The following is a 24,914-nucleotide window of genomic DNA, read 5'->3' on the forward strand; positions in this document are numbered from 1 at the left end:
CTTCGCCTATAACAGCCGCTGTTCCTAGGCGAAGTCAGTTTACCTGGTACTAGGATGCTATGAGGACGCTACTCGTGGTAAACCGGAAGCAGAGGCATTGAACCGGAAGCAGAAGTGTGGGTGCCGGAGTATGCAGGATTGACTGCGGGTGCCGGAGCAGGAGCCTGTTTGGGTGCAGGAGCGGAGTAGGAGAGTGAGCGGGAGAGCCGCTCCGTGTGTAAGGGGGAGAAAGGGAGAGTCACCTGTTCGGGTGTGGGAGTGGAGAGGGCAGCAGGAGAGTGAGCTGCCGCTCTGTGTGCACATGTTGAGAGGTGAAAGCCACTGAGCAGAGCAGTAAGCAGGAGTGAGCACTGCAACTCATTGGGAATGAGTAGGAGCCGCTGAAAGGTGCAGGTGAGCCCTGCTGCTCTGAGTGAGAGTGTGGTGTGACGCTGAGCCAGGGGAGTACACTGCCCAGGGTGTGTGTGGGGGAAGAACCTGAGCTGAAACTGAGGGAGTGAATACCTGGGAGCGACCGACCCTGAGTGTGGGAGTGTGAGTTGGGGAACAGCTGAAGTGTGTTGGGGGTCGTGCTGCAGGAGGTCCAGACAGGTCCAGATTCCCCTGGACACGCAAGTATCATTGACGTTACTATATTGTCTGTTTTGCATTGACACATTCTTATATTGTACATTGTCTAACCAACTGATTTCTTGTTTTTCTTTTTCCTTCTGTATCTCCCCTTGTCCTTGATTGTATTGTTTTATCAATTACTGTTCTGTTGATGAATATGGTTTCTCTTCACAGCTAGGCTATAGTATTGTATTGTCCCCTATATATATTTTTTTTTCTCTTTCATTTTTAGTTTTTCTGAAGGTAACAGGGAGCTAGCAGTGCATGTCGTGAATGATGTATGCGCACCTGGAACAACAGTCCAAGTGTGGGTACATCTGTGCGAGATGTGAGCGAACGGCTGCCCTGGAAGCCCAGATAACTGATCTAGAGCGGACTGTTACGCGACTGAGGAGTATTCACAATCTCGAGCAAAGTTTAGATAGAACGGTGGAGGAGTTGTAGGGGGGAACACTGGTAGACGAGGATGACCAGGTAGACAGCTTGGTCACGGTTAGAAGGAAGAAAAAGAGGGGGAGAGGGAGACAGGACATCTCCGTTCTGCCAAATCCCAACAAATTTACCCGACTGGACGAGGATTCTGAGGATGGCAGTGAGGAAATGACGGAGCCGGAGGAGTCTGTTCCCTCGAGCAACCGGAGGAGCAGTCCCTCCGATACTGATGTGGTGGTAGGTGATTCTATTATCAGTAAGACAGACAGGAAAATCTGCTACCGGGTTCGTGATCGCTGTACGATTTGTTGTCTCCCAGGTGCTCGGGTACGGCACATCGTGGACCGGGTAGACAGATTGTTAGGAGGGGCTGGTAAAGACCCGGCGGTCTTAGTGTATGTCGGCACCAACTACAAAGTTAGTGGTAGGTGGGATGTCTTTAAGAAAGACTATAGGGAATTAGGCAAGAAACTTGAGGCAAGGACATCTAGGGTAATATTCTCCAAAATATTACTAGTGCCACACGCTAGCCCAGGGAGACAGAGGGAGATTAAGGAGGTAAATGTGTGGTTTAGAGACTGGTGTAGGAAGGAGGGGTTTGTGTTCTTGGAACACTGGGTGGACTTCCCAGTCAGGCACCATCTTTTTTGTCACAATAGATTGCACCTGAATGAGGAGGGGGCTGCGGTGCTGAGGGGCAGGATGGTTAGAAGGATGGAGGAGCTTTTAAACTAGGAGCCTGGGGGCAGGGTTTAGCTAGAAGCTATGGGTCAAACAGCGAGAACAGTAGTGAACAAAATGGGGGTAGCGAAGGGGGGAGGGACCAGCCCGCAAGGGTAATTGCAGGGGTATTGGCACAGGAATTACTAGCAAAGGTATTGCCCATGGTATTCCCAAATTATTAACTTACGATGATTACGGTTCAACAGTATGGTATTTAGAAAATGTTGTCCATAGCATAAGGGAAAATACCTACATCGGAGGGGGTTGGGGGGTTAGAAATACCTAATATGTCAAATAGGGATAGTAGCAAAAAAGCCTGTATTGAGTATGATGGAGGATCTAAGGGAGGGAGGAGAATAACAGTTGTTAAGAGTAATTCTAGAAAGGAACTTGTAAATAATAAGATACCATTAAAACAAACGGGAAAGGGAAATAGTAAGCTAAAATGTATGCTTGCGAATGCAAGAAACCTATCAGGTAAAATGGGGAAATTGGAATGGATTGTATAAAAAAATCAATATGATATTATACGTATTACGGAAACATGGTGGGACGACTCCCACGACTGGGTTGCAAGTTTGGGGGGGAATATACACTTTTCAGGAGGGATAGGGCTACCAAACGGGGAGGAGGGGTATGTCTTTATGTTAAACCATCTCTAAAACCAAACTTAATAGATGTTATTTTACGAGGGGACTGGAGATAACGTGGAATCGCTATGGGTTGTGATCACAAGTGGGGGCACTGAAGCAAATACATGAGGAGGAACAACTCTTACAGCAAATTGAAATAGCTGCGGAAATGGGGGACATCCTAGTGTTAGGGGATTTTAACTATCCTGATATAAATTGGAGTAACGATTCAGGTGTAATAACTAGGAGCAGCAGGTTTCTAAACACATTAAAGGATCAATACTTATCTCAATTAATTGAGGATCCAACCAGAGACTATAATATTCTTGACCTAGTTATTACCAATAATGTGGACATTATATCGAACATTACAATTGGGGAGACTTTGGGAAACAGTTATCACTATATGATCACATTCGACAGCAGTTTCAAGAAACATAGCTATAAGGGATCAATCAAAACATTAAACTTTAGAAAAGCTAACTTCAATATGCTGAGACAGGCGCTAAACGACATTGATTGGTAAGTTTTGTTTCATGGTAAGGACACTTTGGAAATGTGGGATGCTTTAAAAGGGTTGCTGGATAGCAATATTCACAAATTCATTCCCATGGACAGTAAACACAGGAATACTAAACACAAACCCTTGTGGCTTAAAAAGGAGGTCAAAAAGAAATGGCTAAAAAGAAGCGTGCTTTCAAAGCATTTAAATCAATTGGAGGGGAGGAGTCATTCCAGTATTATAAAGAATGCAATAAAAAAAATGCAAAAAAGTAATAAGAGCAGCTAAAATTGTAAACGAAAGGCAAATCGCTATAGAGAGTATAGCCAATCCCAAAAAGTTTTATAAATACATAAACAGTAAAAGATTAAAAAAGGAGAATGTAGGCCCATTAAAAGATGAACTGGGAGCCTTAACAAATGATGACAAAATAAAAGCGGATATACTGAACAATTTTTTTTCATCAGTATTCACCAGGGAGGATCAGAAGGTGATAGTAGTGCATAACGACAGTGAAGCTAATGATTCTTGGCTAGATGCTTGTTTAAGTGAGGAAGTAGTCCTGGAGAGGCTAAGCAACATAAAGTTACAAATCACCGGGCTCAGATGGTTTTCACCCGAGGGTTATTATGGAGCTTAGGACACAGCTAGCAAGACCCTTATACTTGATTTTCCATAGTTCCATTAGATCAGGTATGGTACAGAGGGACTGGCGTATAGCTGAGGTAGTGCCATTATTTAAAAAGGATCTAAAAATCATCCTGGGAACTATAAACCAGTTAGTATAACCTCTATAGTGGGTAAAATATTGGAAGGAATGTTGAGGGATAGCATAGAGGATTATCTGCGGAATACTAAATTTCTTAGCAAGAGTCAGCATGGGTTTGTGAGGGACAAATCGTGACAAACTAACTTAATTAGCTTCTACAAAGAAGAGAGCGATAATCTTGACCAGGGCAAAGCAGTGGATGTGGTCTTTTTAGATTTTGCAAAAGCCTTCAATACAGTGCCTCACAGGAGACTGATCATCAAATTAAGAGAACTTGGCCTAGGAAATACTATTTGTACATGGATAGGTAATTGGCTGGATAACAGGGTACAACAATTAGTGGTCAATGGGATGTTCTCCAGCTGGGCATCAGTGGTCAGCGGTATACCACAAGGGTCCGTACTTGGCCCACTACTGTTCAATATATTTATTATTGATCTATGAATAGGCCTGGGAAGCACAGTGTCAATCTTTGCAGATGATACTAAACTGTGTAAGGTAATTAATTCAGAAATCGATGTGAATTCTCTACAGAATGACTTACTTAAACTTGAAACCTGGGTGTCTAAATGGGGAAAGAGGTTCAATATTGAAAAATGCAAAGTTATGCACTTTGGGATTAAAAACTAACTTGCATCCTACTCACTTAATGAGGAAAATATAGGGGTAACAGTAGTGGAAAAAGATTTGGAGGTGCTCATAGATAATAGGCTTAATAACAGTACACAATGTCAAAATGCAGCAAAGAAGGCAAGTAAAGTGCTTGCATGCATAAAACGGGGTATTGAGACAAGGGAAAAGGATGTAATCCTGCCTCGATATAAATCATTGGTACGTTCGCACCTGGAATACTGTGTAAAATTTTGGCCACCATATCATAAAAAAGATATCTGGGAGCTCGAAAGAGTTCAAAGGTGAGCTACTAAACTGATTAAAGGGTTAGAGACACTGGAGTATGAGGAAAGGCTTACTAAGTTAAATATGTATTCCCTTGAAAAGAGGAGACTAAGAGGTGACATTATTAATATCTTCAAATATGTAAAGGGTCAATACAAAGAGTTAGCAGGGGCTTTGTTTATTAATAAAACTCTGTATAGGACACGTGGGCACTCACTGACGCTAGAGGAGAGAAAATTCCGTACACAACGTAGGAAAGGGTTCTTCACCGTAAGGGCAATAAGGATTTGGAACTCCCTCCTGGAGAAGATAATAATGGCGGACTCGTTAAATGCATTTAAAAACGGATTGGACTGTTTTCTAGCTGAAAAAGGCATCCAAGGCTATAGCATTTAATATATTGACATTAAGTATATGGGACTGATACGAAATATAGTTGATAATTGGTACGAAACCATTACTTCAGCTGGTGCATTATAATGTGCACTTCTTAATACAGAATACAGGTTGAACCCGATGGGTATTTTGCCTCTTTTCAACCTCATTAACTATGGGGGTAATTCAGAGTTGATCGCAGCAGCACATTTGTTAGCAGTTGGGCAAAACCATGTGCACTGCAGGTGTGACAGATATAACATGTGCAGAGAGAGTTAGATTTGGGTGGGTTATTTTGTTTCTGTGCAGGGTAAATGTTAGGGTCTCCTGCCCTGTGCTGCCACGTCGTCATGGCAACCGGGAGACAAGTGCTAGCGGAGTGGCCTGAGCGCAGCTGATACTCCGATTCGGGTCTTTTGCTGTGCAGTGGTTACAGGCTTTGTGCACGGCAGGGGATCCGGTGCTGGTTTTTGTGCTCACAGTCTGTGAGGTCTGAGTGGGGCGTGGACAGCACCTGCTATATAAGGCCTCTTCTCAGGTTAAGCAGATGCTGCTGAATCTTTGTTGGTTAGTCAGTTCCTGAAAGTTAGCCAGTACTGTGTAGCTTTGTATTTGTTGTTGCTTACTGCAAATAGGCCTTGGGGTTTGGTACTACACTCTGCCAATCCAGACCTAGCAGTAAAACTGGAGTCAGTCGTTTAACTTGCTGAGGTTCTTTTGCTACTCTGTGAACTTAGCAAGTTTGCGGCTGTATTCTCAGACTTGCCTGCCTAAATCCTTTCTCACTGTGCAATGTGTTCAGGTGTCAGTTTAGTGGCAGTAAGCTGAACCTGTGCACTGCAAGTGAGGATTAGGATTGTGGAGACTCTCCTTGTGTCTATCATTCCATCTCTGACCAAGGAGTTTACTGCCACACCCGTTGGTAACCCTTTAGGGTTTTGCTGTTGCCCTTAGCAACAGCATTTCGGGTTCTCTACGTATTAAAACACAACATCTTGCTTTTTCCATCTGAGCATTCCTAATACTAGGGAGACACCCAGTTTCTTAGCCTCTGGGCTTCTCTGTTCACTTTGTGTTTATTTTGTTACCCTATCACCTTCTGTGTATGTAATGTCATATTCCCCAGTCTGTCTGTGAGTTCATTTGTTATGCATCCCTATCCGTTCAGACACCAGTACATTCCTGCAGGCACTGGTGTGCATAACAGTTCAGACACTAGTACATTCCTGCAGGCACTGGTGTGCATAACAGTTCAGACACCAGTACATTCCTGCAGGCACTGGTGTGCATAACAGTTCAGACACCAGTACATTCCTGCAGGCACTGGTGTGCATAACAGTTCAGACACCAGTACATTCCTGCAGGCACTGGTGTGCATAACATATTCAGCAGCCCAATACTCCTGTTGAAATTTTGTGGGAATATGGAGCATACCCCTCAAAATACGTTGCAACAGGTGGTCGATCAGGTGCAGGTCCTGACTCGACAATTTAATGATTTATCCATTAAAATGCACACCTCCCAGGCCGCTGGCAGAGCTCCCGCAGCAGCAGCACCTTCAGGGGTTAAGGAGCCGAAAGTAAATCTCCCGGATCGTTTTTCTGGAGATCGCTCGCAGTTCTTTTGTTTCAAGGAGAGCTGCAAGCTATACTTCCGGCTTAGGCCTCAGTCTTCTGGGTCGGAGATTCAGCGGGTGGGCATAGTGATTTCCTTGCTACAAGGAGACCCACAGGTCTGGGCATATGGGTTGCAGCCTGACTGTCCGTCGCTTAAAAGTGTTGATGCTTTTTTTAAGGCACTGGGCATGTTGTATGATGACCCTGACAAGACGGCCTCAGCCGAGGCTCAGATTTCGATCCTTAAGCAAGGCCGAAGGCCAGTTGAGGTTTACTGTACGGAGTTTTGGAGGTTGGCCCATGATACCCAGTGGAATGACCCAGCCCTGAGACACCCGTACCGAAGAGGTCTTTCTAACCAGATAAAAGACCAACTGGTACAATATCCCTTGCCTGATAGCTTGGATCAGCTCATGCAGTTATCCATCCGGGTGGATAGACGGCTGAGAGAGCGTAGGCTTGAAAGGGAGACCGAGGTTTCCTTCTTTCCCAAGGGAACCTCAGACTCTGAGGAATTTTCCGAGGAGCCTATGCAGATTGGGGCTACCCGCCTCTCCTCGCGTGAGAAGACGCGGAGGAGACAGCAGGGGTTGTGTTTGTACTGTGGGAATAAAGGTCATGTGGTAGTATCATGCCCAGAAAAGCCAGAAAACTTCAGGGCCTGAGGGTGATGGGAAATATCCTGTCAGGCCAGAAGTCAGAATTTCCCAAGAAGACTTTTATCATTCCGGTGACCTTGAAGATCCTCGGTCAAACTGTCAAGACTGAGGCCTTTGTGGACAGTGGGGCCGACGGGGTTTTTATGGACCACCAATTCGCCCTGAAACACTCTGTTCCCTTAGTACCCTTGGCATTGGAAATTGAGATTTGTGGGTTAAACGGGGAACCATTATCCCAAGGTAAAATTACCTCTTGCACTAGCCAGATTTCTTTGTTTATTGGAGCCACACACTCTGAAAAATTGTCCTTTTATGTGACTGTCTGTACTTTTGCCCCATTGGTGTTGGGGTTACCCTGGTTAAGGGCCCACAATCCTCAATTTGACTGGGTCTCTGGGAGATTCTTAGTTGGGGTACTGATTGTTTCAGGAGTTGCTTGAGCCTTCCAGTCAGGCTCTCGCTGCTAAGTTTGCCAGGATTGCCAGGGTGTTATGCAGATTTTGCGGACGTGTTCTCCAAAAAAGTTGCAGAGGTACTACCTCCCCATCGCCCCTATGACTGTGCCATTGATTTGTTGCCGAATGCTAAGCTTCCCAAGAGCAGGTTGTACTCCCTGTCACGTCCTGAGACTCAGGCTATGGCAGAGTACATTCAGGAGAACTTGGCTAAGGGATTTATCAGACCTTCTGTTAGGCGCCGGGGTCCGCTCGTCGGTGCGGCCCGGCGCCTAGCAACCAGGGACGCCATGCGCGTACAGCCGCCGGCTCCCTGGCAACGCTAGACGCCGGGCGCACGGACCCTAGCAACGGGGACGCCACTGGCGGACCGCGTTCCCCGTTGCTGGGTCCATTTAAATTAGTAAGGGCACGTGTTTCCTGGCCGTGCAGCAAGGCAGCTGCACGGCATTCATGCAATCAGCACTGGCAGCAGTTGATTGGAGGGCTTCGGTTTATATGCTCTTGCAGTGCCTCACACAGACGCCGGTAATAGCTTCCTGCATGCTGTATCTGTTTGCTGAGAGTGTTTCCAGTCCTGCTGTATCCGGTCGTTCCTGTCCTCAGTTGTCCTGCACTCGGAAGTCGTCATCTGTTCCTAGAGTCCTGACTGAGCACCGTTAAACATCCAGTGGTGTTCGTGAGTCGCGGCGTAGCCGTGTGTTGCGGCTTGGCCGCTTTATTACTTATTATTTATTATTTGTGTTTCGGAGCTTTTGCGGAGGATTCCGCTCCCACAGATCCACTCTGGTATCCAGCGGTGCTGGGTAGGAGTAATGGACTAGTGGATTTTTGGTTGTCCTTTTATCTGGCGGCTTTTCCGCGCATACTTCAAGTTTGGTTAGTTAGCTTGTTGCCCTTGGCCTGTTGTAGTCAGAGGTCCTCTTGTCATCATCCTGCCTCGGATTTCCCTTTGTCTCTCACTAAGACCGGGGGGCACCGGAGTTGGGCAGACATAATCCGCATTTCAAACGTGGCTGCCAGGGGCTCAAGAAACCATAGTCTCGCAAGGGATTTCCGATAGCACGGGTGAGACAATAGAGTTAGGGCGCCAGGGGCAACTAGTCTTTCCTGCTCCCGTAACCAGCATTCCCTTCCAGTACTCTGGCCATTGTCATAAGATCTCCTCCGGTCAGGAGTACTGGAATCATAACATTATTACCGGCCAAACCAAAACTTAAAATTAAACAGGGTTTGATTTTTTCCTTATTCAGTTTTTTAAGAGTTATCGGCCTCATGAATCCCACAGGTTTAGGGCCAAATCCTGGTCAGCTCCTAGTCAGCCAGATTCAAGAACTTACTCAGATGGTTCAGGATCTTTCCCTGCGGGTGAAGTCGCAGGAAGATCTTTTACGAACTTCCCCGAGGGTAGTCCCTGAACCAAAAATGCACTTGCCTGACCGTTTTTCTGGTGATAGGAAGGAGTTTTTTAATTTTAAAGAATCCTGTAAACTTTATTTTCGTTTAAGACCGATCTCCTCAGGTACTGAATCTCAGCGGGTTGGAATCATTATTTCTTTGCTCCAGGGGGATCCTCAGACCTGGGCATTTGGTTTAAAAGCAGAGGATCCGGCATTGTTGTCAGTCGACGCCTTTTTGGGGTCTTTAGGGCTTTTGTATGATGACCCTGATAGAGAGGCATCCGCTGAGAGTCAGTTACGCGCTCTCAGACAGGGTAGAAATCCTGCAGAGGTTTATTGTACAGAGTTTCGCCGTTGGTCGAACGACTGTGGCTGGAATGACCCAGCCCTGCGCAGTCAGTTTCGCCTCGGCTTATCTGAGTCTATAAAGGACAGTCTCCTTCAGTATCCCGCTCCTGAGACACTCGATAAACTCATGGAGCTTTCTATTAAGATTGATCGACGTCTCAGAGAGCGGAGGGCTGAAAAAGGAGCACCAGTCAGGACAACTCCATGTGTATTTTCCATTCCTGAGGACGTAGAGGAGCCCATGCAGATGGGTCTCTCCCGACTGTCTCCAGAAGAAAGAGCCAGAAGGCAAAACTCTGGTCTTTGTTTGTACTGTGGGGGTAAGGGACATTTTGCCCGTAATTGTCCGAACAAGTCGGGAAACGCCTCGACCAAGTGAATTGTGAGGGGGTTCACTTTGGTCTGCAGCTTATCTCCTCGAATAACTCCCTTTTAGTCCCAGCTAAAGTTTCCTTTGGCAGCCTCAGTTCTTCGGTGTCGGCTTTTGTCGACAGTGGAGCTGCAGGGAACTTTATGGACTTAACTTGGGCCAAGGCCTTAGGTATTCCTCAGTTAGCCTTGGGTAGGTGTATCACCATGCATGGTTTAGATGGGAGTCCCTTGTCCAATGGGGTTATTTCCCTCTGTACACCTCCTGTACTACTTACGGTAGGAGCTCTTCATTCCGAAAAGATCGAGTTCTTCCTTACCCATTGCCCAGCAGTTCCAGTGGTTCTGGGTCACCCTTGGCTGGCCTTTCATAATCCCACCATTGATTGGCAGTCGGGGGAGATTTCACAATGGGGTACCATCTGTAATAAGGAATGTATTACGTTTCCCGTTAGAATAGCTGCTGCCATTCCCGAACTCATTCCCGTGGAATACCAGGACTTGGTTGATGTGTTTTCCAAGGGCAATGCGGACATTCTGCCTCCCCATCGGCCTTATGATTGTGCTATTGAGCTAATTCCCGGTGCCACATTGCCAAAGGGAAGGTTATATGCTTTATCCGGGCCAGAAACTGCGGCCATGAATGAGTATGTTAAGGAGAGTCTAGGGAAAAGATTTATCAGACCATCTAAATCCCCTTTAAGTGCAGGCTTCTTCTTTGTGGAGAAAAAAGATGGATCACTCAGACCTTGCATTGACTTTAGAGCCCTGAATAAGATCTCAGTTAAAAATACTTATCCTCTGCCGCTGATTTCTGTCCTCTTTGATCAGCTGCGTTCGGCTGTGATTTTTTCTAAAATTGACCTGAGGGGAGCATATAACCTCATCCGAATCAAGTCTGGAGATGAGTGGAAGACGGCTTTCAGTACTCAGTCGGGTCACTACGAGTATCTGGTGATGCCGTTCGGCTTGTCTAACGCTCCGGCAGTTTTCCAGGATCTCATTAACGATGTGCTCCATGACTTTCTAGGAAGATTCGTGGTCGTTTACTTAGACGACATCCTGATCTATTCTGACTCAATTGAACAACATGTTACCCAGGTGCGTCAGGTTCTTTAAAAATTACGTGAAAATCATCTATATGCCAAGCTGGAGAAGTGTGAGTTTCATGTCACGGAGGTATCCTTTTTAGGGTACATTATTTCCCCTCGGGGATTCTACATGGAACCTAAGAAGCTCCAAGCCATCCTTAGTTGGGCGCAACCCACCAACTTAAAAGCAATTCAGCGCTTTTTAGGGTTTGCGAATTATTATAGAAGATTTATTCATTCTTTTTCCGACCTGGTTGCTCCCATGGTGGCACTGACTAAGAAGGGAGCGGATCCTACCAACTGGTCACGTGAAGCTGAGTTATCCTTTCAGGCCTTGAAACAAGCTTTTGTCTCAGCTCCAGTACTCAGACATCCCAACCCAGAATTGCCCTTCATTGTTGAGGTTGATGCCTCGGAGGTTGGAGTGGGGGCTATCCTATCTCAAAAGGATCCGGAGTCTCTGGAACTACATCCTTGTGCCTTCATGTCCAGGAAATTCTCATCCGCTGAATCCAACTACGATGTTGGTAACCGGGAGTTACTGGCTATTAAATGGGCTTTCGAGGAGTGGAGACATTGGCTTGAGGGAGCAACACATACCATTTCAGTATTGACTGACCACAAAAATCTTCAGTACATCGAATCAGCTAAGCGGCTGAATGCCCGGCAGGCTCGTTGGGCTTTATTTTTTACTCGTTTCAAGTTTATTATCACCTTTAGGCCAGGTTCCAAGAATACCAAGGCGGATGCCCTGTCACGCAGTTTTCTTCCAGTTCATAATAACAGTCCTGTTACTCCCATACTTCCGTCTTCAGTCATTTGGGCAGGCCTCACACAAGATTTATTTACCCAGTTAAAGCAGCTTCAACATCAAGCTCCTGGAAATACTCCTGCTGGTCGTCTTTACGTCCCTGAGTTTTTGAGAGCTACTGTTTTGACTGAATTTCATGATAGCAAAGTTGCCGGGCATCCGGGGATCTCTAAGACTTTGGAATTAGTCTCCCACTCAGTATGGTGGCCTGGTCTTTCTAAAGACATTAAGGAGTTTGTTTTTTCTTGTCAGGTCTGTGCACAGCATAAGGTTCCCCGTTCCTTGCCTATCGGGCAACTTATGCCCTTAAATGTTCCTCTCAGGCCATGGTCTCACATTTCCATGGATTTTGTGGTAGACCTCCCTCTGTCAGCCGGATTCCGAGTCATATGGGTGGTAGTGGACCGTTTTAGCAAGATGGCTCATTTCATTGCTCTTCCCCGACTGCCATCTGCCCAGGGATTGGTTGTTTTGTTTCTCCGCCATGTTTTCAGACTTCATGGGTTGCCCACTGATATTGTTTCTGATCGGGGTCCACAATTCATTGCACAATTCTGGAAGTCCTTTTGTGCCTCATTAAAGATGAAATTGTCTTTAACATCCGGTTACCATCCCCAATCCAACGGGCAGACCGAGCGAGTTAATCAATCATTAAAACAGTATTTGCGTTTGTACTCAGCCAAACTCCAGAATGATTGGTCCGAGTTTCTTCCTTTGGCGGAGTTTGCTTACAATAATTCTTGTCATTCCTCCACTAATGTGTCTCCATTCTTTTCAGTTTTTGGTTTTCACCCCAGAGCTAATTCTTTTTTTCAACATTCTTCTGTTTCCTCGCTAACCTTAACCTCTCATCTCAGAGTCATTTGGAAAAAAGTGCATCTTGCCCTCAGAAAAGCGGCATTTCGAGAGAAATTTTTTTCGGACAGGCTCCGACGTCCTTGCACTTTTAAGGTGGGAGACAGGGTATGGTTGTCGACTCGTAACATTAGACTTCGACAAACCTCAGCTAGATTGGGCCCCAAATTTATTGGACCATTTCATATTATTAAAAAAATCAACCCAGTTGCTTTCCGGTTACGTTTACCAAGAGCTCTCCGGATCGGAAATACGTTCCATTGCTCCCTGTTGAAACCATACGTTTCTTCCAGTAGATTTCCTCGGAAGATCTCTCAGGGGAAATCACCAGTAGATGTACAGGGACAACAGGAGTTCTTGGTGGAGAAGGTTCTCGATTCCAAATTGTCCCGGGGTCGGCTTTATTTTCTGGTGCACTGGAGAGGCTATGGTCCAGAGGAAAGGTCTTGGGTCCTGGATAAGGATCTCCATGCCCCAAGGCTCAAGAGGGCATTTTTTCGGGAATTTCCTCGGAAACCTGGCTTTAGGGGTTCCTTGACCCCTCCTCAAGGGGGGGGTACTGTTAGGCGCCGGGGTCTGCTCGTCGGTGCGGCCCGGCGCCTAGCAACCAGGGACGCCGTGCGCGTACAGCCGCTGGCTCCCTGGCAACGCTAGACGCCGGGCGCACGGACCCTAGCAACGGGGACGCCACTGGCGGACCGCGTTCCCCGTTGCTGGGTCCATTTAAATTAGTAAGGGCACCTGTTTCCTGGCCGTGCAGCAAGGCAGCTGCACGGCATTCATGCAATCAGCACTGGCAGCAGTTGATTGGAGGGCTTCGGTTTATATGCTCTTGCAGTGCCTCACACAGACGCCGGTAATAGCTTCCTGCATGCTGTATCTGTTTGCTGAGAGAGTTTCCAGTCCTGCTGTATCCGGTCGTTCCTGTCCTCAGTTGTCCTGCACTCGGAAGTCGTCATCTGTTCCTAGAGTCCTGACTGAGCACCGTTAAACATCCAGTGGTGTTCGTGAGTCGCGGCGTAGCCGTGTGTTGCGGCTTGGCCGCTTTATTACTTATTATTTATTATTTGTGTTTCAGAGCTTTTGCGGAGGATTCCGCTCCCACAGATCCACTCTGGTATCCAGCGGTGCTGGGTAGGAGTAATGGACTAGTGGATTTTTGGTTGTCCTTTTATCTGGCGGTTTTTCCGCGCATACTTCAAGTTTGGTTAGTTAGCTTGTTGCCCTTGGCCTGTTGTAGTCAGAGGTCCTCTTGTCATCATCCTGCCTCGGATTTCCCTTTGTCTCTCACTAAGACCGGGGGGCACCGGAGTTGGGCAGACATAATCCGCCTTTCAAACGTGGCTGCCAGGGGCTCAAGAAACCATAGTCTCGCAAGGGATTTCCGATAGCACGGGTGAGACAATAGAGTTAGGGCACCAGGGGCAACTAGTCTTTCCTGCTCCCGTAACCAGCATTCCCTTCCAGTACTCTGGCCATTGTCATAAGATCTCCTCCGGTCAGGAGTACTGGAATCATAACACCTTCACAGTCTCCAGTTGGGTCGGGGTTCTTCTTCGTGGGTAAAAAGGACGGTTCGTTGCGACCCTGCATCGACTTCAGGGAATTGAACCGTATCACGATTAAAAACTCATACCCACTGCCTCTCATTTCGGTCTTGTTTGACCAGCTTCGTACTGCCACCATTTTTTCTAAGATTGACCTACGCGGGGCGTACAATCTAATCCGAATAAGAGAGGGGGATGAATGGAAGACTGCCTTTAATACCCACTCAGGGCATTATGAATATTTGGTGATGCCTTTTGGGCTCTGTAATGCCCCGGCAGTCTTCCAGGATTTCATGAACGATGTACTCAGGGAATATTTGGATAGATTCTTAGTTGTTTACTTAGATGACATCCTAATCTTCTCCCATTCCCTGGAGGAACATCGGAAGCATGTACGCTTAGTCCTCCAGAAACTCAGAGACCACCGGCTTGGGGCGAAGCTGGGGAAGTGCGAATTTGAAGTTCAGCAAATCGCATTTCTAGGATATATTATCTCCCCAGAAGGTTTCCAAATGGAGGGTTCCAAGGTACAGGCAGTCCTGGATTGGGTGCAGCCCACTAGTTTGAAGGCGCTTCAGCGTTTCCTGGGCTTTGCAAATTTTTATAGACGATTTATCGCTGGATTTTCGTCTATAGTGGCGCCCTTGGTGGCACTCACTAAGAAAGGGGCGGATGTTGCTCACTGGTCTCGTGAGGCTAAAGCGGCTTTTGCCCGTCTCAAAAGGGCATTTGTCTCGGCCAAGGTGCTGCGACACCCAGATCCAGAGCGTCCTTTTGTGGTGGAGGTGGATGCCTCTGAGATGGGTATTGGGGCAGTGCTCTCTCAGATGGGAGTGTCTGATAATCGCCTTCATCCCTGTGCTTACTTTTCCCGTAAATTTTCGCCTGCCGAGATGAATTATGACGTGGGTAACCGGGAATTGTTGGCTATTAAGGATGCACTCGAGGAATGGAGACACTGGCTTGAGGGGGCTAAGTTTGTGGTCTCAATTCTCACCGACCATAAGAATCTGGCATATTTAGAGTCAGCGAAGCGTCTCAATGCCAGGCAGGCACGATGGGCTTTGTTTTTTGCTCGCTTTAATTTTTTGATAACATATCGCCCTGGGTCAAAAAACATCAAGGCTGATGCGCTCTCGCGGAGTTTTGCTCCAATCCAGGAGACCGAGGAGCCGTTGCCCATTGTGTCCCCATCATGTATTAAAGTGGGCATTACCCAGGACCTCTTGTCATTAGTCCTTAGAGCACAGGAGCAGGCTCCTCCAGACCTTCCGGTAGGTCTTTTGTTTGTGCCTCCTAGGTTAAGACAGCGAGTGTTCCTGGAATTCCATGCCAAGAAGTCGGCAGGTCACCCGGGTATTGCCAGAACTCGGGAGTTGCTATCTAGGGCGGTGTGGTGGCCCTCGGTGGCTAAGGATGTGGATCAGTGGGTTCGGGCATGTGACATCTGTGCCCGAAATAAGACTCCTAGAGGGGTTCCTGTTGGCCCATTACATCCACTCTCTATTCCATCTAAGCCATGGACCCACATTTCAATGGATTTTGTGGTGGACTTGCCCAAATCCTCGGGGATGACAGACATCTGGGTTGTCGTTAACAGGTTTTCGAAGATGGCGCACTTCGTTCCACTGGTTGGGCTGCCATCGGCCAGACGCCTGTCTGAATTATTTATGCTGCATGTTGTGCGTCTCCACGGGTTGCCACTTGATGTGGTCTCTGACCGCGGATCCCAGTTTGTGGCCAAATTCTGGAGGGCATTTTGTTCCGATCTCCAGATTTCTGTCAGCTTGTCGTCAGGCTACCATCCGCAGTCTAATGGGCAGACTGAAAGGGTGAACCAGTCCTTGGAGCAGTTCCTCAGGTGTTATGTCTCCAAGTGTCAGACTGACTGGGTTGCTCATCTGTCCATGGCGGAGTTTGCCTATAACAACGCGGCTCACTCTGCTACAGGGATCTCTCCCTTCCTTTGTGTGTATGGGCATCATCCTAAGGCCAATTCTTTTGACCCCCTGGACTCCACGCCTGGTGGTTCCTCTATGGTTTCGGTCCTTAGAGGTATTTGGAGGAAAGTGAAGAAAGCCCTTGTGTCTGTGTCATTAGTGACCAAAAGGGTTTTTGATAAGCGGAAAAGACCCTGCAGCTTCAAATTAGGAGACTTCGTCTGGTTGTCTACCAAGAATTTGAAGTTGAGACAGCCATCTCATAAGTTAGGCCCCCGGTTCATCGGCCCTTATAAGATCACCAGGGTTATCAATCCGGTGGCATTTCAGTTAGATAGAAACATAGAAACATAGAATTTGACGGCAGATAAGAACCACTTGGCCCATCTAGTCTGCCCCTTTTTTATTTTATCCTTTAGGCAATCTCAACCCTTTTTTAACCTTGATTCTTTGTAAGGATATTCATATGCCTGTCCCAAGCATGTTTAAATTGCCCTACAGTCTTAGCCTCTACCACCTCTGATGGGAGGCTAGATCTGCCCCGTTCTTTGGGTATCAATAAAACATTTCATTGTTCCCTTTTAAAACGGGCGATTAGTAATCCTTCTTCCAGTGGAAGACCTTCCCCTCTTCTGATACGTGGCCAGAGGGAGTTTGTTGTTGAAAGGATTCTTGACTCCAAGATGGTTCAGGGTCGGCTGTCATTTTTGGTGCACTGGAAGGGGTATGGCCCGGAGGAGCGGTCGTGGGTGCGCAGTTGTGATCTTCATGCCCCCAGACTGATACGCTCTTTCTTCTCGCAGTTCCCCGATAAACCCGGTGGTAGGGGTTCTTTGACCCCTCGTCAGAGGGGGGGTACTGTTAGGGTCTCCTGCCCTGTGCTGCCACGTCGTCATGGCAACCGGGAGACAAGTGCTAGCGGAGTGGCCTGAGCGCAGCTGATACTCCGGTTCGGGTCTTTTGCTGTGCAGTGGTTACAGGCTTTGTGCACGGCAGGGGATCCGGTGCTGGTTTTTGTGCTCACAGTCTGTGAGGTCTGAGTGGGGCGTGGACAGCACCTGCTATATAAGGCCTCTTCTCAGGTTAAGCAGATGCTGCTGAATCTTTGTTGGTTAGTCAGTTCCTGAAAGTTAGCCAGTACTGTGTAGCTTTGTATTTGTTGTTGCTTACTGCAAATAGGCCTTGGGGTTTGGTACTACACTCTGCCAATCCAGACCTAGCAGTAAAACTGGAGTCAGTCGTTTAACTTGCTGAGGTTCTTTTGCTACTCTGTGAACTTAGCAAGTTTGCGGCTGTATTCTCAGACTTGCCTGCCTAAATCCTTTCTCACTGTGCAATGTGTTCAGGTGTCAGTTTAGTGGCAGTAAGCTGAACCTGTGCACTGCAAGTGAGGATTAGGATTGTGGAGACTCTCCTTGTGTCTATCATTCCATCTCTGACCAAGGAGTTTACTGCCACACCCGTTGGTAACCCTTTAGGGTTTTGCTGTTGCCCTTAGCAACAGCATTTCGGGTTCTCTACGTATTAAAACACAACATCTTGCTTTTTCCATCTGAGCATTCCTAATACTAGGGAGACATCCAGTTTCTTAGCCTCTGGGCTTCTCTGTTCACTTTGTGTTTATTTTGTTACCCTATCACCTTCTGTGTATGTAATGTCATATTCCCCAGTCTGTCTGTGAGTTCATTTGTTTTGCATCCCTATCCGTTCAGACACCAGTACATTCCTGCAGGCACTGGTGTGCATAACAGTTCAGACACCAGTACATTCCTGCAGGCACTGGTGTGCATAACAGTTCAGACACCAGTACATTCCTGCAGGCACTGGTGTGCATAACAGTTCAGACACCAGTACATTCCTGCAGGCACTGGTGTGCATAACAGTTCAGACACCAGTACATTCCTGCAGGCACTGGTGTGCATAACAGTAAATACTGACTGCTTTATTTTTACACTGCAATTTAGATTTCAGGTTGAACATACCACACCCAAATCTAATTCTCTCTGCACGTTATATCTGCCTCCTCCTGCAGTGCACATGGTTTTGCCCAACTGCTAACAAATTTGCTGCTGCGATCAGGTCTGAATTACCCCCTATGTTACTATAACTATGACTTGATGCAGGTACAAGAGATACCATGAGGCTAGGTGAGCAAAGGAGTGAACTGAAGTGGAAAAGCAGATGCGGATTATGCAGGAGGCAAGGTAGGGAGGAAGATCTGGAGACAGGTAAACTAAAAAGCAGGTACTGAGGAGAACAAGAACACAAACCCATGGCCAGGCAAGACTAGAAACATAAATGTTGACAAGTGAATGTCAACATTAGGTTTAAGGTTAGAATTAGGGTTAATGATGGGGACATCCACAGTTTTGGAATATTATCCACAACCGACAAAACAGCCGCATCGCCCCACCACCAATCGTAGACTTTGTTAGCATGTTAACATTTCATCATTGTCGTCATGCTCAATGTTGACATGCTGAACATGTGACATTTTACATGATGACATTCTCATGTTAACATTTTAACCATCGACAAAACATACTGAACCTCTTTTATCAAGTAACAACTGGAGATATGTGAGGTATATACTGTACATCTACTGTGTTTCAACAAAATCTGCAAATCTAAATTACACCTACAGGCATTCCATTGGTATAAGTGAAATAAAAACAATCAAATACTATATAATATCCCAGAAAAAAACAATAGACACAATTTTGAACTTTGTAAGCACATACACAAAGAAACAAAGAATTAAACAAATACTGAAGCTCATTTCCATAGTACAGCCAAAGTGTAATGCAAATCCCTTGGGTTTTGCTTCAACGCATCTTGGAGGTGCACCCAGCGCACATCATTGCCCCTCCACTTATCTACCCCACAATCTGAAAATGTGCCTGGATGTGCAGAGACATGGAATAGTTCACTAGAAGATTTACTGCAAATGTTAAAGTCCCATTCCCTTTTCCTTTAGTATCACTAATATTAGTTATATACAGTGGCGTAAGTTCGTCCCAGTTGCCCGGAAGCAAGATAAATAATGGTGCCCCCCCCCCCCGTACTTAGATAAATATATGCATGTAAGTGTATGTATATTATATATATATAAAAAAATGTATATATACATTTCATCGTCTTCTATTTTAAATCACACACATCTTAGCAGTCATATCCAGGATTAGAACCCATGACCTGTCACACTAACAGCAGACACTTTACTAATGGAGCTATTTGCTCCTGTATAGAAAGCATGAGAATTCTAACTATATGAAGTAACTTGTAAATGTCAGAGAAGTAACGTCATATAGTTAGAATTCTCATATTTCCTGTACAGGAGCAAATAGCTTTATCAGTAAGGCGTCTGCTTCCAGTGTAATAGGTTGTGGGTTCTAATCCTGGGTATGACACTTTTTAAAATTTGTATTTACAGTATAATAAAAAGGGTGTGATATGTAAGGTTCAAGAACCAGTGAGGAAGTCGGCCACTGAAAAGATAGTGGCAGCTATCAATTAATTTATTTAAATGATGTCACAGAATGGGAGGAGAGGTGCCCCCCTTCAGAGCAGGAGCCCGGCGGCAGATGACTCCATTGCCTCCCAGAGTTACGCCTCTGGTTATATAAATGGTTATATTTTAATCCTAAAATACTGCTTGGTTTAGTCTTCTTTGAGGCCTATTTATCAAATCTTGAAAAGTACTAAATCCAGCAAAAAATGTAAGTTTTCTTTTTCTGGATTTGGGTATACTTCCAATTTAAAAAAGCCATCACCAGTTATTGTCTCTAGGGGTGTGGATCATAGGTTCGACAGTAACTAGGTCGACAGTCATTAGGTCGACCACTATTGGTCGACAGTGACTAGGTCGACACCTGAAATAGGTCAACATGGTCATTGTGTCGACATGAACAATGTTGACTTGGAAAAAGGTCGACATGAGGGTTTTTTTAAAAAAGATTTGGGGTCATTTTCTTCATAAAGTGACCATGAACCCCAATTAGTGCACCGTATGCCCACGCTTCAAGCAGGTTACTGTTCCCAATTGTAGTACATGTGGATTGTAAAGTATGAAAAAGTTCAAAAATGTGAAAACCTCATGTTGACCTTTTTCAATTTTGACCTTATCCATGTCAACCTAGTGACCATGTCGACCTAATGCATGTCGACCAATAGTGGTTGCCCTAATGAGTGTCGACCTAAAGACTGGATCCCGTCTCTAGTGGCCATAGCAGGTGCTGTCATGGGATAGCTTTGCCATGCTTCAATAGTTAACACTTATTTACCATGTACATCGACAGTAATTGCAAGTACAACTGTCATCCTAGCAGATGTGGTAAACAAGAGGAAAAAGGCATCATTATTCAAATAAAATTATTTTTATTTTTTAAAATTACAATTATATTAATTTATTTTGTATTATTATTGTTTATTTTTTATGGAATCCAAAATTGGTGCACTTTGCATGTTTAACCTGGCCATGCCAGGTCACACCTTTGCAAAATCGACCCTGAGCTGCTTTCAGTGTGGTAAGTTTAACCAGGTACAGTATGGATGTTGTACTGGTCAGCATTACTGCCTCACAGCACTAAAGTCATGGGTTCACTTCCCACCACAGCCCTAACTGTGTCTTGCGTGGGCTTATCCGAGTATTCTGGTTTTCTCCAACAAAAATATACTAGTAAGTTAATTGGCTCCGGACCAAAAAAAAAAGATCCCTACTTGGAAGTGTGTGTATGTACATGGGCAGACTAAATGGGCCAAGTGGTTCTTATCTGCTGTTAAATGCTATGTTTCTATGTCCAAAACCACTCACCAATTCAATTTCATTAAACATACAATCTTCTTGCCTACTTGCTTGATCTGACATAGGGGTGTATTCAATAGCTGCCGTCTTGTCGGAAAGATGGCAGTTTTTGACAGGTTTAGGTCAGAAGAGGTTCTGACCTATTCAATGCCAGCTGATTTTTTCCGACTAGTCGGTAATTCCCGACTTTCGGAAAACACGTGGATTGTCAGATTAGCCGCGGATCCACGTATTCTGTGGTCAAATCCGACAGGTTTTTGCCCCTGTTCTGGCAATGTCAATCCAACTTTTTCTAAAGTCAGATTGACAATGTCATAACCGGGGAGATGAGACGGTGGTGCGGGGATGGCGAGCATATGAGGAGAGGAGCAGGGATGGGTGAGTAGTGGCCGCCTCCCAGCAGCACGGCAGTAGCAGCAGCACGGACAGACACCGCCGCTCAGCAGACCCGGCCGCCGGATGACACAGCACCGGGTTTAAGTGGCATATGACTCCCCAGGTACTGACAGTTGTCGGGAGTGGCCAAATCCGACAGCTGGATTTGGCCACCCCATTGAATACTGACCTGTTGGGTCCTTTCTGTCGGAAAGGACCCAATAGGTATTTAATACGCCCTATAGTCTAAATGGAAATGGCATAGTCCAAATTGGAAGAAAAAAAACTGTATTTATTTCCATTTGGACTAAATTAGAACAAGAAAAAAAAATATTTTCTAATTAATAGGTGGTGAAAATTTGTGTAGTGCTATTGTTCAAGTAAAGTTTAGTTTACATCTTTAATACATGTTTTTGTTTGACCTCTTTTCTATAATGAGTTTGGGATTAATGACATTTTTACTTGAACCACTGGTATGTAAACTGCTAACCCTGGTATTCCACTCTTGTTGATAAGTCTGGACCCCTAAGCCTGGTGGGGTTTGGAAGAGCCCCAGAATTTTTCAGTATAGAACAGTAAACTTCTGAGGGGTTGGAGGCCCAGTGTTGTGTACTCCACCAGGTCTGCCCTGGGGCTGATATTCACTATAGCAGGGAGATATCCTGCTCTTGTTATTCCTGGTATAGTGGAGACCAACACATGCTTCCTTGCACTTGAGTTGGATTATAGTTTAGGTGGACTAGTATGGGCTCATTTTTTTTAAATTAGGTTTTTTATTACACAGTGTAATTGTGATATCAACACTTTTATCTCATTATTATCAATATCTAGGCACAGGGCTTCTGTTGTATATTACAGTGGGAACACATTCACTCCTACACTGCCACTCTTTTCTGTGCATACTGTAGCTTTACTCCTCCACAAATGCCCTAATTCTTCTGAGTACATAGCACAGAGGTTCCCAAACTGTGTGCCGTGGCTCCCTGGACCAATTCAAATTATTCATGGTTAATATAATAGACAAAACCAGTGCTGGTGGCTGCCAGTCATAAAATATGTGGCCAAACAGAAGCAAATCTTGTCCCTCACCACACAACTGACCCTAAGGATGACATATAAACGCGATCTACTTAATGTAATATTTTATTTCCAAATTTCTCAATAAGAAATTTTTGGCCTAGGGGTGCCGTGAAAAAAATTCTGATGTTCTAGGGTGCCGTGATTCAAAAAAAGTTTGGAAACCACTGACATAGCAGGTTTTTTGTAACATGGCAGTTAGGAGCTGATTGGCTGGTACTTTATATCTGTCCACTTTATCTCCATCCAAGGTCGATTTACTAAGCCTTTGATGGAGATAAAGTAACAGCCAATCTGCTCCTAACTGTCATGTCACAGGCTGTGTTTGAAAAATGACAGTTAGGAGCTGTTTGGCTGGTACTTTATCTCCGTCCACTTTATCACTCTCCAAGGCTTAGTAAATAGACCCCTTAAAGCTGTATTGGCACTGCTGAATAACAGTTTTGCCCATCATTTACCAGATACGTACCCCAGTTTTCTTATCTGATTTCTGCACCGTATAACCAGTAATGTCTGAGTTACCGTCATCCAGTGGTGGAATCCACTCAATAGCTGCATTAAAACCCCATGAGTCCGCCAATTTAATACTTTTGGGAGGTCCAGGTCGTTCTTAAAAGAAACAAAGAAAGACAACTTTATTATAGTTTCCAATATCATTGAATACCGTATTCTATAAAATAAAAAATTTTGTTTCAAATTATTAGAGTTTAATATGGTAAAGAGAGGGGTTGAGAATTCTATACTGCACAGTTTTTAATGACAAGAGCATACTGACATTAGATTATTATAACACTAAGGACATATTTGTGAAACAATGTGTGTGGCATATCCCCTTAAAAACACCTATTTTCGGTGGGTAGCAACTATTAAGCACTCCTGGGATTTAACATGGAGAAACCCCAGCTAACATTTCAGATAGCGGCGGCTCCTCCATTTCCAAGTGCAAAGCAGCCCCCATAGGTTTCTCTTCTCTGAGAGGGATCTTCACTCATGTACAGTATATGCACTGTCTCAGACCCTGAAACAGGAAGTACTGCAGGGACGGGCAGTCAGGGGAGGCAGTGCCTCCCCGGACATTAATGAGTAAAATAATGCAAAGAAGATACTTATGAGTTATGACACATATTCTGTGTCATAAGTATCTGCTTTAGCCTTTACATTATTTTAATCATTTTTACTTTTTAAAAAACGGTCTTTAATGTGTTTCAGAGGCACCTTTGCCAGTGCCTCCCGCTATTAATGTGAAATGGCCAGAAGTGGGGGCGGGGCTAAGCATTGGGCAGTGAAAGACCATAAAAAAAATCAGCTGAAGTGGCACTTACTACAAGTGCCTCTTTGACAGGGGCGTGCTTTCAGCCTATATGAAAGCACGCACCTGTCACTATCACTGATTTGATTGGCCAGTGGCGGATTGAGGGGATGGGGGGGGGGACACGAGAAACATCATATAGTTTTTAATAATTAATCTTATTAACATGTGCAGCCGCCTATTCGCTCCCTGCCCTCCTATCCCCCGGTAATGCATTGCATTCCGGCCAGAGGGGTAGGGGGAGCCGAGATACCCTTTCCTCTCGGCAGTTGACTCCCATTAATCACGCTACCAGCGGCTCCCTGACCGGCCCCAGCACGGCGCACAAACTCTTCGTCTGCCTGGTGTGAGGCAGCTGGAGCAGAGGAGAGCTGCTTGTGAGTAGGAGGGAGAGACGGTGGCCGAGACTGGGAGCTACAGGAAGCAGGTGAGATGACATTCATGTTTAACTGTCCACTCCTTCCCACCACTGCTCCCATCCTGCCCCCCCCCACTCAGCAGCATTGCTCCCATCCTGCCCCCCCTGCTCTGCACCAACACTCCCAACCTGTCCCCCCCCCCCGCTCAGCACCACTGCTTCCATCCTTCCCCCCCCGCACTGCACCTATGCTCCCATCCTGCCCCCCGCTCAGCACCACTGCTCCCATCCTGCCCCCCCGCTCTGTGCACAAATGCTCCCATCCTGCCCCCCGCTCTGCACCAATGCTCCCATCCTGCCCCCTGCTCTGCACCACTACTCCCATTCAGCTCCCGCTCAGCACCACTGCTCCCATCCTGCCCCCCTTGCTATGCACCACTACTCCCATCCTGCCCCCCCTGCTCTGCACCACTACTCCCATTCTGCCCCCCCACTCAGCACCACAGCTCCCATCCTGCCCCCCCCCCGCTCTGCACCAATACTCCCATACTGCACCCCCTGCTCCACACCACTACTCCCATCCTACCCTCCCTGCTCTGCACCACTGCTCTCATTCTGCCGCCCTGCTCTGCACTACTATTCCTACTAGCCTGCTTCCTGGCCCCACACTTCTCCTCCTTCTCCTCCTATCTTACCTCCCTGAGCCACACTACTATTCCTCCTATCAGCCCCTTTCTCTGCACTACTTCTCCTCCTATCCTGCCCCATTGCTCCACACTACTTCTCTTATCCTGCCCCATTGCTCCACACTACTCCTCCTACTCAGCACTACTACTCCTCCTATCCTGCCCCTTTGCGCCACACTAATGTTCCTCCAATCTTATCCCCCTGCTCCGCACTACTCCACCTCCTATCCTGCCCCCTGCTCTGCAATACTACTCCCATCCTGCCTGCTGCT

General features: G+C 46.2%; 1 protein-coding gene across 2 annotated transcripts in view; it reads right to left on the reverse strand.

Moving 5' to 3' along the window:
* The window catches only part of LOC135041406 (myosin-binding protein H-like), a 202,567-nt gene that overhangs the window by 14,471 nt on the left and 163,182 nt on the right, over positions 1-24,914 (reverse strand). For both annotated transcript variants that reach the window (XR_010235039.1, XM_063954934.1), the window contains exon 6: positions 22,759-22,898. Coding sequence is in view for 1 of the 2 variants with exons in the window: in XM_063954934.1 (XP_063811004.1) it covers positions 22,759-22,898 (140 nt within the window). In the remaining variant the exon portion in view is untranslated. The remainder of the gene's footprint in view (positions 1-22,758; positions 22,899-24,914) is intronic.

Source organism: Pseudophryne corroboree, chromosome 2, assembly GCF_028390025.1.
Source record: "Pseudophryne corroboree isolate aPseCor3 chromosome 2, aPseCor3.hap2, whole genome shotgun sequence".
NCBI lineage: Eukaryota > Metazoa > Chordata > Amphibia > Anura > Myobatrachidae > Pseudophryne > Pseudophryne corroboree.